The sequence below is a fragment of the Melospiza georgiana genome, chromosome 1 (assembly GCF_028018845.1).
Source record: "Melospiza georgiana isolate bMelGeo1 chromosome 1, bMelGeo1.pri, whole genome shotgun sequence".
Taxonomy (NCBI): Eukaryota; Metazoa; Chordata; class Aves; order Passeriformes; family Passerellidae; genus Melospiza; species Melospiza georgiana.
In genome coordinates this window covers 115356779-115372935 of record NC_080430.1, presented here as the reverse complement: position 1 = coordinate 115372935, position 16157 = coordinate 115356779, and the positions used below count along the sequence as shown (strand labels likewise).

Below are 16157 nucleotides of genomic sequence, written 5' to 3'. Positions count from 1 at the left end.
CTCAGTGTCAGGTTTCCTTGCTCTGAAGTGTTTATGTGGTGGATAGTTAATCTCTAAGAAGGATGTACTTGCTGTCAGAATTTTGGCTAAACTCTATGGCTGTTTAAGACTTTTGTTTACTTGAATGCAAGTTCTACTCTTACCCATGAGGTAAAACTTTGCCCTAACCAGATACAGGGATTTTGAGTATGGGAAGATTGGCTTCAATTTAGAATGAAATCACTTGGATCTGAAGGAGCTGGTAAGAAAGTGAAGGTGAACACATTGTTAATTTAGGAATCAAGTGATTCCTCCTCTTTTGCTTTGATTGATAAATTCTCTTCCTTAACAGGAGTAGGACTTTTGTAGTGGGGTTTTTTCTGAATTTTTTTCTGCTTTGCTTCTTAACTTCAGCAAATACCCACACCCACAGTGTTTAAAGTTTCTGGTCCCAATGATTATCTTCATATGAGTTGCAGGTGCCATGAGTTGGCAATACTAATTAATGACAACAGATCCAGTTACCTCCAGGGGAAAAGAAATGTGCTGGGCACCTGCTTATTCATTTTTTGACCTAAAAATTCTTCCACCTTCCCTACCTCCATTTAACACCATTGGTGCTGATTGCCAAGGCCCAAATCTAAAAATAAACCTCTGACATATTCTGGTAATGCTTTCAGTTTTTAGTGGGAGCACTTGGTGAAGCTCAGTGCTGAGGTTAGCACAAAACAGACATTGCACAATATTGACAAAAAAAGAGCATTAGAGATACTGTACAGATATTTCTTTTAAAATCTGTTATTTCAATGGCAGGGGAAAGAAGGAGTATGCTGGAGTAGAGGGTTGTGTCTAGTGGTAGAGCACAGCAATCTCTTTGTGTCCCAGATCTGCAGAATTATACAATTTTTTTTCTTTGGCTTATGTTGCCCTGCGCAGGATCTACGTGTCCCTTCCCTGCTATTGTGTTCCCTAGAGGTTTGAATGAGAGGGGTTACCATGAGCAGCTGCAGCAGCAGCACCAGCAAAAGCAGCAGGCATTGGAGCCTCGGTTCCCCGTGCTGAGCTGGGCCTGTGCAGCCCCTGGGCTCTCCGGGGTCGCCGCCATCTGCCGTTTGCGGATCTCCGTCCTCTCCGATCCCATGGGCTGCAACCAACAAACAAAGGGGCGAGTGAGAAACATCTCTCTCTCTTTTCCTTTTTTGTTTGCTTTCAAAGTCCTACCCAGAAGTGCTGAAGGCCACAGCCTCAAGGGAACTAAAAAGCTAAGTCACTGATTTTCCCCCATGGAAGTTTTAAGGTGTTGAATCCTTTGGAAGATTCACTCATTTAAGTGCTGTGATGGAAGGCAAAGGGCTAATGAATTCTTCAGGTGCCTGGGAATGCTATGAGAGCAAAAGGTACAAGTGAGGGGTCCTGGAGAGTTAGAGCTCTTGGCACAGAGGTGTATCAGCCCAGGAGTTGAAAGGGTTTCCTGAGGTTTTGACTTGAAGGCCATCCTAAGGATAGTCATACAGAATAGAAGTAGTTAGGACCTCTCTTTCTTTTTTCTTTCTTTTTTCTTTCTTTTTTCTTTCTTTTTTCTTTCTTTTTTCTTTCTTTATTCTTTCTTTATTCTTTCTTTATTCTTTCTTTATTCTTTCTTTTTTCCCCCTGATTAGCCAACTCACAGGCTTCATGATCCTTGAGTGAGACACCTGAGCTCTCCTGAAAATCTGGCCTTTGGTGAATACTGAGGATGTCTTAAACCTGCTGGCTCCCTTTGTAGCAAAGGGTGAAGGGCCAATACTCATTTCTCCATTGATAGTCTCACAGCCACAGTTTTTAAAAACGTTTGTCTCTGTGCTCTGTGAAGGTGAGGAGGAAACACAAAACTAGATGTTAATAATTACATGGTTTTCACTGAGCCCCCCAGCTGAAGACAGCATGAAACAGTTTTTGGTGGATGCACTGGTTGGTTTTTTGCACAGTTGTAGGAAGACTTTTTGGAGACTGCATTTTGCAGACTGTGCAGATAAGTGTTGTTGATGAAATGACAAGTCCCCTTGAGGTCCCTGTTCGTTTCTGACCCATCTCTGAGCTTCACATTTGCTCTACAGCACTTAATAGTGCTCTCCCTGTTATGCTGAAAGTTGTGCCATATGTAAGTGACAGATGTCTTTGAGAGATGAAATGCTAGCTTGTACAAAGATTAGTATGGCTTTCTTAATCTTATTTGTATTTGATTTTTGGATACATAGCTAGTCATCCTCCTGTGTCACGACATCCCTTTGTGTGTAGGTTTGTTTCAGGTTGCTAAACTTTCTTTTGAGGCATGACAATTAGGGGAATTAAAATTAACTGCTACCAATTTTGAATTCTTTTTTTCATCTATAATATCAGACTTGAATCTAATAAGATAAATACTTGGGGGTTAAAAGCTTTTCTTTCTAAAATGTTCATCCAGGTTTAGGAAAAACTGCTGTTTTTACTCGAGAGGGAATGTACAGATGGTGTCATGAACCCAACAGAAGTGTCAGGAGAAGAAAGAATGTTTTTTTAGCAGAGTGCAGCATTACATTTTGCTGCACTTTGGCTACTGTGGTTTTTTCAATGTTGAATTTATTTCTGTCTTGTAGAGCTTAATAATTTTCGTATTTGTGAGAACCGCCCACTCTCCCAAGAGACAAATGCACGACACGGTAGCAGAAGATGCACCTGTGTAGCAGGAGGAATAAAATACAAGAACAACAATATAGACAGAAACTACAACCCATTTTAAAACTCTGAAGGCCCAATCTGACAAGCAATGCCTAAATGACCAGAAATAGAAAATCAGAAAAAATAACATAGCTTCCAACTGTCCCTCCCCAACTTTTCATGTTTCAAAATGTGAAAGGATCACTGAAATGTAGAATGTATTTGTAGATTCAGATTTCTTCCTGTCAGATTCAGATTCACATGAATGGAATGAATAAGTATTAATTTCCTTATGGATACCTGTACTTTTCTAAATGGAGCATTTTCACATTTCAATTAGAGAGTGATAGCATATAAAACATTTTTTGAAGGATCATATATCTAACAATATTTCAGGCTGCTTTGGACAGTAAACTATTTTTATTGATTAGAAAAATGTCACTTGGATTCAGCACACAGACATGTGCTGTTTATATAGCCTAATACATCCACTCTTAGTTCTGAGGTAATTTATGTTCACACATTCATATCTCTAATTCATATTAATAATGAGTTGGCCTGGGCTAAATATGATCCAGGGTCCATGTTACAGGGTGGCAAGGTAGAGAGCTGAGCAGTGGTGCAGGTTATTACAGAGTTGTAGAAACTCCTTTTGTGCACTTAATACTAAGTCCCATAGGACAAAACCGTGTCAGGCTGGTCACACAGAACAAGCAATAAGTGATCTATCTCAGCACTGTTTATCTCACTTCAAAAGAGCTTTATTTTATGTATGTAGGTATCTTTCTGCTGCTTCTAATATATCCAGAATTTCACTGTAGGACATGGAAACTTTCCATCACACTCTGCTGCTTCTTGCTGCATCCACCAGAGCTGCTTGCCAGGCAGTTGCTGGTTTGAGTTGTGCTGTGTGCAGGAATGGATAATAGGTTTATCAATTAATCCAGTGAATATTATTTGTAGGAATTAACAAAATTCATTGCTCCTTTAGAGTACAGCCCACATTAGCAACAATTTAAGCAATTGCTTTATTGATTTGTGGATCTGTGGGAGTTGAAGTGGTTATTATTTTGCCTTCAGTAGATTCAGGCTCTTTTGGGGCAAAAAAGAGAGGATATTTTTAGACCTCATAGTGAAAAGGTCTTCTATTCATGTAATTTTACAGTTGTTACTTTGGGACATCAGATTTCCAGACCACTCTGAAGGTGCTATGGGAATGAAAAAATTGTATAAGAACCCTCTGTACTGGGTGTTCTCTGCACTTTGAGACTGGAGTCTGCCTTCTCTGTCCCCACCATCTGGAACAGCAATGTGCCTTGTTTGAAAATGGGTTAGACAGAGCATTAGAAAACTGGAGAAGGACTGCTATCCTGTACATGTTTCCTGAGGAATCCAAAAATGCTTTTAGGCTACTGATGGAATGATGTAAGGCACCTGTAACCAAAGGACTTCAACCCTACCATCTCATGCTCTGTTTATACTCAGAGTGGGGATGGTTTCAGCCGATTGCTGAGCGTAACACAAATAGTCAGTAGGGTCTCATTTTGCTAACATTGACTCACTGTGAGGAATCAGGTCCTTGAATGGGACAGTCAGTGTCAGTGTCTAGATGGCAAGAGGGGGTTCTGTTGCACAGGTCCTCATAGTGGTGGTGTTGGCTGGGTCACATGAGGCTCTGGGACCTGCATTACTGCTCAGATCCTACACATTGCTGTCTCATGTGCCTTGGGACCGCTCCAGCACATGCATAATCCATCCCTGGTGATTGTCTGGAGCTACAAAGCATCTTCTACCTCCCTAAATTGTGTGCACGAGTCTATCCTGCATGATCATTTTTGCATCTGCAGGAAGTTTCTTCTGACTGTGGACAAGTAACTGGTCACATACAAGCCTCCTCTGACTACCTGCAGTCTGTGCAGAATTGGGTTGATTTTGTAGCTTTGGAGTTTCTGGATATCCTCCGCACTGGATTTTAATCAGCACACTGGAACATAAAGAAACTTTCCCAGGCAGTGGATCCTGCCTGGAATAATCCACAGAACCATCTAAATTCCACATGGACAGTGCCAATTACTCAAATACTTAAATGAGAACAGGGAGTAGAAGTGTGTCAGAGGTGATCAGCTTGTCTCCAGCTGGTTCATTGTTTCAAGCCAGTCCAATGTAGAATCTCTGCAGATGCCTAGGTGCAGAGTTTCTGGATCTCCCAAGGAAAGAGATGTCCTTCTCTATGTAATGATAACAACAAATTGAGTCCATTATGAAATTGTCCCTGAATGGCAATGAAATAAAAACAGAGGAAAATTAATGGCACATGTTCTTGCTTCTTATCCTGCTAGATAGCATCTATGAATATATAAAAATATATGTGCTCATATTATTGAATGCTAATAAGTAATTTAAAAAAAGAAGTCCAAGGATTTAGGCAAGCATCAGTGATGCTACTTTTGACAATAGTGGCAAAACCACTGTGTGCCTTAAGAGTAATGCTGAGGTGATGAGATAAGAACGTCTGTCATAACTTTTGCATAATTCCAAGGCATACCTATCTGACATTCAGATTATGAAGCATTTCTCCATGTAACCTTATAAACACTTATAACCTTATAAAGGAGTGTAAAGGTCAGGAGTGAAAATTATTTCCCTGATTAAAAACACCTCAGGTGATATTTGGCTTAGTTGTAACATTTATAGTATTTGCTAATTTCTCAGCAGAAGGGTGGGCTACCAAGAAAATAGCATTCCCAAAGGAGGTATATTTAAAATCTAAGCCACAAATGTCAATTTAAAAACCAAAACAAAACCTCAACCAAATAAAAAAAAAAAAGCCCCAAACCCAAGAATACGCAGAAGATTGTAGACAAAACTTTCTACTTTTATTCCCACTTTATGGTAAAACGCAATGTCATTTTTTCAGCTCAGAGTGCAAAGATTCTATTACTTAAACTTAATTACTGAGACCTAATGTTCCCTCCTTGTGTGCATCACCATCAGGCAGGTGTGCAAGCCTTTAGCTTGTTCTTGGGGCTGATTTGCACGGCCACAGTATGAAGCTTCCCCAGTAACTGCACAGCCTGGGAAGCCCTGTGCTGGAACACGAGCTGACAGCACTTGGAGTGAGGGCACAGATGTGGATCATATAGCCCAGTTACTTTTCAGTAAATGCTCAGGCCTGGTCCAAACTCCACTGAAGCAATGAAAGGCACCTCTTGGTGTCAGCAAGCTTTGGGTTACGTAGCTCTCACAGTTGCTGCTTTGATTTTGGATCCTCCTAGTGATGATAACCAGTGAGTTGGAAGAGATTCTGTTCTTATCTACTAATGTCATAAGAGGCTTGCAACTGGGGTCAAGTTCCAAATAAATCTCTAAATCTATTTTTTAACAATTCAGATATATTTGGGGCTGCAACAAACTCCCACTGAAGCCTGTGGCAGTTCACTGTCAGCTGAAATATGAACAGGAAACTTGATGCTCGTGCTTCTTCCTTTTCATTGACAAATGTGACAAGCAGGCTTTCTGCATTAAGCAGTGTGCTATTTTAGTCAGAAAAGAATTCTAATATATGTTAATGAACTCGCCCACACATATGCACATGCTTTAGGCATAGTTGTCAGATTGCCCACTTAGTAGGTTAAGAGCAAGAGCTCCTGGAAGTTACCTTGTATTTTTGGAGATTTGGCATATTGTAGTGGGGTGCCTGAAATGGATGAGAGTTTGTGACTGCAAGACAGAGGTTAGCAGAAAGGAGAGTGGCAGCACATGGAATAAACCTCTTTTTATGTCACTGCTCTGCCCAAGCCTGTTAAAGCCTTCAGTGGACAAAGTTGCAAGTAAAAGTGTTATCCTCTAACTAACAGCTCTGGGACACTTTCTTGTCAAATGTCCAGAAACTTAGTACCTTTGCTTGTTTTACTCAATTTATTTTTCCAGAGGAGCAGCAGCTCAGAGGAGCCAAGTTCATCTATCCAGCTTAAAGGATTGCTTTCCATTTCAAAAGGAATGGCTGAAAGGGTATCACATCCACACAGCAAGAGGTAAATGGTGCCTTGATCACCTGTCACAGGTATTTTTCTACCGATGCCTTAGATGTCTTCTGCTCCTCCTTCTTTGGTATTCACTTCGGCCCAGTTGGCCACCAGGAGGCACTCTCTGCAAAAACTTCCTGCACTAAAGGCTTTCTCTGAGTAAAATCTGACTTTCCTGTTAGAAACCTAGTTACTTGGGGCTTCAGTGGGATTTTTGTGGAGGCTTTGTTTGTGTTTCAGATGTATGTCTATATCTGCTCTGGGTAAAGAATTTCTTTAGTTTGGATTTTATCACAAGAGACTTCATTGAAAATGTTACTCTAACATGTAATTAGCAGGGTCACTGTCACTATTTCTCCTGTAATAAGGGAAAGACATTAAAAAGTTCTTTACTAGTTGCATAGAAAAAGCAACAAAAGTAATCTGTAGTTTTGGTCCAGCTGATTAAGTGGATGCTATGACAGTGGGGTACTATGAATGTAAGTATGGATATAACTTCATCCCATGCTGAGTCCTTCACAAACTAGGTCACTGCAAACTGCAATTAAGTTAAATCAGTGTCAGGATCTTCTAGTCTGCACAGCACAAGCTGTCAGCGTCCCTTGCCTTGTCCTCTGTGGCAGCTGGGGTTGGCCTCAGTGGATCTATGTCAGCCACACTGACTGATCAGTTCTCTTAGAAGAAAAACCAACAAAAACCCCCACAGACTTCTCCAGCGCTGGGATTTTTACCACTGCTTCAACCCTGCTTTTGCTGGCTCTGATGTCAGAGAAAGCACCTGCTTCTAGTTATTTTTATGCAGCTTGTTTTAAGAAACAATAACATTTTAAAAAATCACTCTTCCTAATATTTTACAAACCTCTCTACTATGCAGTGAAGCTGGTGCCTGCAGCAGTTTACTCTGCTCACTCCCATTATCTCCTCCTGAGCGCTTGGTTGCATTGTGCTTAATTATGAATGGCCTCCAAAAAGCCCCGTTTTACTGTACTATGAAGTGACTCACATCACACAGCAGCTCTGACAACTCGCACCGGGTACTGGAGGCACATGGCGCTGTGTTAGTCAGTGACTCATTTCACATTGTACTCGGTGCTGAGATCTGACTCACATCGAACTGTGTGAGAAGCTGACTGACATTGTGCTGGTCTGAAAGCTGGTTTGAATCGGGATGACTCACCCTGGAGTGCATTAAGCGGTGATTCACACACTGTTTCCTATTGATTCCGATTGTCGCGATTCACTTCGGATTGTACTACGCTGGCATCTGGCTGCTCCGCAGGGCAGGCTCTGTGATAGCAACCCTCTGCCTGGGGAGCTCGGCTGTAGTGCCAGCCTGCAGTGTCAGCCAGGAGGAGCAGTACCAAATGCTGAAGGAAGGTCAGAATTTGGCTTAGCTCACATTCACTTTGACCATGACATTTCCTGGGCTTCTTTGCTTCACCCAGCTTTGACAAGTCTTGAAAACAGCAAGTGAGGAGTAATGAACCTCTAGCTAAGAGTCCTCTTACTTCTGAATGCCAGGGGATCTCCAGAGTACTTCCAAGACTTACGGTCTCCTTTGTCACTTCTCTTAGTGACAAGAAGATGGGATGAATTTCTGGAAGTGACTGAGTACTGATAGTTGCTTAAATGCTTCAACTCCGTCAACATTTGACCTGAGCTCCAAGAGACACAGGGACCCTGCAGCCTGAAAACTCCTCCCCGGTACTTTAAGCTCAGTCCTCAGACATCACTACTCTGTTCTAAGCAAGGGGTAGAGAGTGTATAACCCCTTAGGTGATGCTTCCATGATTAAGTATTTGGGACCCAGAGTAAAGATATCAAAGTAAGTATTGATGAGAGGAGGAGATAAAAAACCAAAGAGGAAATAAAGTAACTGTTCTCTCACCTTTGAGCATTTTATAAAACACAGTGCTAGTTTTACACTCAGTTGGCTCTGAGTTTAGAGAGACACTCCCAATTTTAACATGACGTTCCTAATTTTAGGAACCACCACTAGGAATCTCCTAGTGGATAATGATTCCGGTGTTCTGTTTAGTCAAACTGGTGTTTATTGCTTCTGGTTCAGTAATAGAGCAGTGGTGTAGCCGCCTCCACAGCTCTGCAGAGCACTGGATTCGATGCTGACATTCTGTTTGTGCAACAGAGGTACAGGGAGACTCCTTGCCATTACATCATAGCAACAAGCATCATATGAAAAGTTTTCATTTTACATTTTTCAACAGCAAAAATGAATAATGGAACGGTTGCATAAAGCAAATTACACCACTATTAAATTATTGTGGGTTCTTACTGGAGTCTACAAGGATAATCTTATTTCACTTTCTGTATTTGTGTCCAATTTTCGTTACCTGCTTTTTCTTACTCACTGACATTACCTAATGACAGAGCTCGGGAAGAGCTCTTTCTCTTGACGAGGCAGGCTGGCCCTGGAAGTCTCTCTACGGAAACACTCGCCTGTTGCTGCTTCTCTCTCTAACTTGGCAGGGGAGCCCCGGGCCCCGAGAGCAGACGCTCTCCGAGCGGGACCCCCTTCGCGGCGGGCCGGGGGCTGCACGGCTGCTGCCGCATCCTCGTGAGACGGGGCAGAGGGGCCCTGAGCGGGGGCCGAGCCGGGCTGGTGCCTGCGCTGGGGCCGGGGAGGTGGCGGCCCCGGGGTGCGATCCTGCCCCGGGGAGGGATCCTGGGCCCGCTCCCGGGGCCGAGGTCAGCCGGGTGCCACCCGGGCTCTGCGCGGGGAGCTCCTGGGGAGGGACGTGGCGGGGAGAGCCCGAGCGCCGAGGGCTCCCGGCTCGCAGCTCCCGACCCTCCGGGAGAGCGGGGGAAACGCCTTTTGCGCCGAGTCCCCGCCGTTCCTCCCGGGGAGGGCGGCCGCAGCCGCCGTCCCGCCCTGGCCGCGGGGCCACCGTCCCGTCCCGTCCCGTTCCATCCCGTCCCATCCTGTCGGTCCCGTCCCGTCCGTCCCGCCGCACCCGGGGCGGCTCCAGCTGCAGCACGGGGGTCGCGGCTGCCCGCTCCTGCCCGCAGCTCGGGATGGATGGATGGGATGCCGTGCCCGGCTGCCGCCGAGCGGCACCGAGCGCTACTCACGGTGTCGGCAGCGGGGCCCGGCCGGGCGTCCTCCCACGCTTCCCCTCCGGTCCCGGCGGGCTGGGCGACCGGGAGCGGCGGCTCGCCGGCCCCACGCATGCGCCCGGCCCCGCGGGCTCCTCTCGGTGCGGCCGCGGGTGGGTTCGCTCGCCGTGCCCGCAGCCGCAGGGAGCGAGGCCGGCAGCCCGCGCTCCCCGTCCCGCCCCGGCACGGCACGGCACGGCACGGCCCGACGGCGTGGGCTGCCGCCGGATCGCCCCTGGCGAGGGGAACACCGGGGGCTGCTCCGGCTCAGGGCCGGTTTGCAAGGGGATTGAACAGGACAGCAGCGCCCGCTCGGCGGCGGCGGGCTGGGGAGGGCGCGGGGGAAGCCATGGGACGGGCGCCGCAGGGAGAAACGCCGGAGAGAACGGCGTGAGAGCGTGTGAGCGGGGAGTGTGTGTGCGCGTTTGTGTGTGTGCGTGTGTGTGCGCCGATGGGAGGGAGTGGGAAGGGCTTGGAGAGGCGGCGGTGCCGCCGCGGGGCTCGGCGCTGGTGCTTCTGTGCTCACAGATGCCTTAGAGGAGAGCCGGGCTTGTCAACCCGGCGCTGGAACACGCTCGCGTTTTAAGTAATTGCGTGTTGAGATACACGTTTTCCCTGCCCTAGCCGCCTCCCGCTTCCCAGCGGCGCAAGGCTCGCCGCCGAGGGGCAGGGGTGACACGGCTGCGGCAGCGCGGCTCCGGGCACCGCGTGTGCCGGGCTGGGCGCTCACCCCGCTCCCCGGAGGCGCCCGTAGGAACATCGCCACGTTTAGGGGATTCTCTCACCGATAAGGATCCGCCGCCTCCACCCCCCGGGCAGCCGTCTGCCGGAACAAGGGTTAACGGGACGACTGCGGCTTGCTAGTACCTGCCGGCCAGACCGACACTGTCTTCCCGTGAAACCAAGAGTGATCCGGTGCGTGAACGCTCTGCGCGTTCCCGGTTCCCGGAGCGCCCGGCTGCCGTCGGGGCTGTTCCCTTCCCGCCCGCACACCGGGCGCGGAGCAGGGCGGCCGCAGGAGCCGCCTCGCCGGAGCCAGCGGACCCGGGGGCGCTGGGGATGGCAGAGGGGACCAGCGGGGATGGCAGAGGGGACCAGCGGGCTGGGGATGGCAGGCGGGAGCAGCGGGCTCACTGTGGCGCCCGGGGCTTTGCCGCGGAGCTCGCCCGGCGCCCCCGAGCCTCCCACGCCGCTGGCGGCTGAGGGCACTTGGGCGGACAGCGGCTTCCCTGGTGCGGGGAGCAGGAGCAGGAGGAGCAGGAGGAGGAGGAGGAGGGGTGGACGCGGCCCCAGGAGCGGTACTCACGGCGCCGGGAGGCTCGGGGGCAGCGCGGGGCTGCGGCGGCGCGGCTCCGTGGCACGCCGGGCATCTCCGGCGCTCCGGGGGGAGGCGGCTGGGCGGCGGCGGCGGCGGGGCCGGGGCGGGGGCCGGCGGCGGCTCAGCCCAGCGGCCCCGCAGCAGGGCGGCGAGCGGGCAGCGCGCAGGGGCCCCGCTCCCGGCCAGCAGCGCCGCCAAGCCCGCCGGACACAAGCGGGGCTCCGGGGCGTCCCGACGGGGCGCCGAGACGAAGCGCTGGCAAGGCCGGCGGGCAGGGAGCTGCGGCCGCAGGAAGGGGCTGGAGAGCAGAGCTGACAGCGAGGCGAGGGCCCTGGCAGGCCTCGGAGTCTGCGGCGAGCGGGGGAGGTGTGGGAGCGGAGGGACGGGGCGGGAAGAGAGAGAGAGAGAGAAAGAGAGAGAAACACAAAGTGAGCATCACCGAGGGGGCAGGCGGGGGCCCGGCACAGCCAGCAGAGCCCCGCAGTGCTAAGATGAGGGTTGGAGTGCTGGCAGCAGTGAGCCCACAGCCTGCTGCCCTCGCACCCCCCTTGCCCCCATGTACACTCAGTCTTCTGAACTTTCCTCAGCCGGTCCCTCAGGCGAGGGCCGGAGGACAGCTCTCGTACCCAGCCAGCGCCCACTGGGGTTCGGGGCTGGCCACAGTGCCAGAGGAGCACGGAACGAATTTGGCCACTTACAACCTCCACCCAAAGAGCAGCTCCCAAGAAATGCCCACCCGAAAAGCCGACCGCGGAGCGCGGACGGAGCCGCCGCCGCCCGGAGCTGTCCGGGGTGCTGAGCCTGCCCGCGCCCTCCCGAGCTCCCCGGGCCCGCCCCGAGCTGCGAGCGCCCGGGCACCGGGACCCTGCCCTGCCCTGTGAGCGCCATTGTCCGGCAGGGAAGGAGCCGCCTGGATGGGCTCCTTCTCTGGATTTTTGCCCATTCCTACTCAGCATGGGCCCTGAGCAGGAACGGACAAAAATCACTGCTCTGCTTCCCTTTTCTCTAGCAATGATTTCTACCTATTTTTGTTTGGGGTTTCATGATTTCATCAAGGTTTAGACCACCCCAAAACGCTGTCCCTATTTCTGGCCTACAAACAGACATCAAAGAGACAGAGACTGAAGTATACTGAAGTATACACAGTGTGAAGAAAGCCCTTCCCACTGTGATGGTTCTCCCCTTGAGAGCCAAAGGCACTGCCCCAGCAATGGGAGAACATGAGTGCGGTGCCATTGATGCCAGGGAAGGTGCTCCTTAGAGCTGAAACCAGCGGGGAAAGCTGCCATTCCTACACTGAAGGAGAGCTTGCTGTTGCTTAGCAGCAGAGAGTTCCCCTAGGTCTGTTTGGAGAGGTGAACTACAGCAGAAACTGGACAATGTTTCCAGGAGAGCAGAAAAAATAGAAAGGTTGATTCCCACCCCACAACCCCACTCAGTATTCCTCCTGCCCAGTGGCAAGGAGCCCTTCTGCGAATCCCTGCCCTTTTGCTTGTGGCAGACAGCATAGAACTGATGTTGAACAGATTTCTGTGCCAAACTACAACTGCCAAGGCCCAGACAGGATTAAATGACACTGCCTCACTCCTTGGCAGAGAAAAGGGAACAAAGTCTCAGTAAGTGTACTGAGGTGGTCGTTTATGTGGCTTAAGACCAAGCTCAAAACACCCGCTAACACCATTGGCTTTTGAATTCCGCTCTTGCTCACTCTACCCGGACAGGCAGTCATTTCTCAGGACTGGTGAGTAAATGTGACTCTCCTAAGATCTCTCTAGACTACAGTCCCAAGTGGCATCCTAAATCTTAGCAGGAATGCTTGATCAAGTTCAGGCATAAAGTGCTGGCAGAATGTAACCCCTTTGGAAGGTATGTTCTTGCTCACCATCCTTTCCTTTGGTCTCAGGAGAGTCATGATCTGTTGTTCCTGCCAACAGGCAGGGGGTTTAGAATGAAGTGATCTTTAAGGCCCCTTCCAACCCAAACCATTCCATGGTTCTAGCTGACATCTTATTAAAGAAAGTTTTTTATTTTTTTTTCAGAATTCATGATGCATAGTGATGGTGGGTAGTACTATATAAAAATATGGTATTTATGCTCCCTAGCATAAATGATTTAGATAAAGAAAGCCACCTAAGCTAACTATTTTCCAGTGATTGGAGTTTGTAGGCAACTCTGTCTCACTCTGTAGGCAGGCACCTCTGCATCACTGCATGTGTACACAGCCACATGCTGGAACAGCTGAATGGTGTGGAGGCATAAAGTCCTCACAAAATTGTTAATGTAGTCTTCTTCTCCTCCTTTCCCCGTGAGTGATGGATGCAGGCTGATGTCCAGCTGCATGAGACAGAACTGCACAAACAAGGGCTTGCACTTTGCTGAAATGGGGTTTAGAGCTGAGAGAGCTGAGAGACCCAGACTGGAACCCTTTCTCGCCCTAAAGGAATGTGAACATGCATCTCTCATGCATGAAAGAAAATTCCCTCAGTCACTGGAGCAGCTTGCTCTGCATGTGTCTCTGTGACCTTACTCTTGGTCCCCTCTACTGCTCTACTTTGTTCAGGTTAATTCAACTTCACTGGGACAGAGGGAAAGCCAAATGTCAATCTAGCAAGGCTCAGGAGTACTTGACCTTGCACTTATTTCTGTTTCAAAAAATAAGTTATGGAAAATTGAGACCTTACATGTGAGCTTGTGCATGTGAGCTGTGCATTTAATAAAATTATCCCTTATAGTGGCGCTGTTTTTCTGTAACATACATGGTAAATAATAGACCAGGAGATCTGGTTTCAATGTTGGTATTATCTACCAGTATATCAGGCATTACAAAACCCACCTCCACACTTTACTTGAGTTTCCTGAATATTTCGCTTTACACTCATGAGCTCTTGATAAACTTTTAGGAGGAAATTCTATCCAGCATGCAGTTTTTAAAAATTCTAAATCAGAAAGGGATGGCTTTATATGAGGGTGCCTTTGCTATTTAGTATTGCCCCTTTGGATGTTTCTTAGACTCCACCCTCCCTCTTTCTGCAAACTTGTCCAGTTAACATGTTTTCCTAATTTTGCCTTGGTGTAAATGAAGAAATCTGTTACTTTTCTTATTTTATTTTATTTTATTTTATTTTATTTTATTTTATTTTATTTTATTTTATTTTATTTTATTTTATTTTATTTTATTTTATTTTATTATATTTTAATGAAAACTTATATGGTACTTTTTAAATTTGTTCTCACATTTTTCAGGAGAGGTGTTAAGAAAGATAATACAGAACATGTATCTGTAATTTAATAACATTGCATTCCAACATTCTTGCAGTCACACATCAATGGGTGACATAATGAACATTTCAGCTTTTATAGGGCCTGTTTTCCTTTAAGGTGTGAGGGCTGGTTGCTGTCTCATACCCGAACTTCTGCTCCCTGCCCAAGGAGAGGTCATACACATTTCTATGGCAGCTTTTGTGTTCTAGTCTATTTCAGTGTTTCCTGCTCCCTTAAATTGTTAAAAAGAGAGTTTCTAAACCATTGAATGGAGCTGATTCATAGGGAATTAGGGAGATTAGGGAGCAATTCAAACATAGAGTAAGAAGCCATTTTTTACCTTTTTCATTGACATTAAAGTGCACTTGTTACAAATAATTTTGAAGACTAATAGGCTTTTCTGGGAAAGGAGATATTTTCAGAAGGAGAATGAGTTTCCAGGGACTTCAGCTGAACTTCAATTTTCTTTATGTATCAGCATAAAGAAAATTGGGTAAGGCTTTCCCTTACCCCTTAATAAAAACTAAAAATGTAAAAAGAAAAATAAAATAAAAGATGCATTTAAATAACCATATTTTGAAGTGAACATAATACCAGTGATATTATGAGAAGCAGCTTTGCTGAAATTTTAAATATTTGTGTTTTTTCAACATCAGTTTCTTACAGACAAAGCCACTTTTTCTTTATGGATCTATCAGTAGTTGACTTCAAGTGGGAAATATATGTTCAAAGCTGATGGGAGGAAGAATAAACTGGCATCTTCAAACATGTAAGATCAACCATAGAGTAGTGTGGTCCCACAGAGCATTCACTAAATTATCCTACTTGCAGGGATGCTTGCTAGTATTTAATTTTTCATCAACATTGATAGTGGTGTGCTAATTAATCAGTAGAATTTATTTTGTGTAAGCCAAAGTGTGAAAGTCCCACTGTCATGTCATTCATGCAGTCACAGGGTGTCTCAGCCTTTTTGTGGAGGATTAGATTTCCTCAAGATCTGATGCTAAAACCTGAGATTGCATTACATTAGGGCTTGAAACATTATCAGAATGGTTAGATGTGATTTAGATCTCGGTGCAGTCAGAATTTCTTGCCGTTGGTGGCTCTGCTTAGTGCTTTGATAATTACTTCATCACTGTAAGGTCATTTTCTAGGGTGGTGTATTTTTCAGGGTTGTCCAGTCCCATATATAGGTTCTGACAAAACCCTTAACTTCAGTATTTATATCAGTCAGTGTCTGCTCCAAAGCTGCAGGAAGCCTCTGCCACCTCTGCTCACAACTCTGTTTCTTTCTCCTCCTACATATCACATCTTTGTTACTTCAAAGGCAGAGGAAACTTAAAGAGAAATAACATTTGAGATGGAATTCAATGTTAGAGCTAGGGATATGTTCTCCAGCAATACTGAATTGGCACTGAGTGCTGGGTTTCAGAGTGTCAGAGTCAGCTCAGTGATGGTTCCACTCCTCGTTCTGGCCCAGTCCAGCTGATGGGAGTGGGCTCTGGGGGGTTTGTGAGCCCTTGGACAGCCCTTGGCCTGCTCTGTGGCCCAACTCATGCTTAAAATCCTCGGTGATGCAGAGTTTCTGACAGATTTGCAGACTACACAGGAATGTGGTGGCTTGGGCAGAGAAGGTCTAATTAGAAACTGCAATGTGATACACACAAAAATGAAATCTTTGCTGAAGTGCAAGTGCACTAAGAAAAGCTGTCATTCATTTAATTTGTCATGTTTGGCAAATTGAATCTTCACAATATTCTCTGATCCTCTCACTTGATGTATGA

At 47.2% G+C, this 16157-nt stretch overlaps 1 protein-coding gene across 3 annotated transcripts in view; it reads right to left on the bottom strand.

Annotated features, from left to right (window-relative positions):
* Window positions 1-16157, bottom strand: part of RGS20 (regulator of G protein signaling 20) — a 34857-nt gene that overhangs the window by 6340 nt on the left and 12360 nt on the right. The window contains exons 1-2 of one of the 3 annotated variants that reach the window (XM_058037046.1): window positions 11101-11171; window positions 975-1123 (exon numbers count right to left, since the gene is read on the bottom strand). In XM_058037046.1, the coding sequence (XP_057893029.1) occupies window positions 975-1120 (146 nt within the window). In that variant the 5' untranslated portion in view covers window positions 1121-1123; window positions 11101-11171. Of the gene's footprint in view, window positions 1-974; window positions 1124-9770; window positions 9870-11100; window positions 11172-16157 lie in introns of those variants that run through there. The other 2 variants (XM_058037037.1, XM_058037055.1) reach the window with 2 other exon arrangements.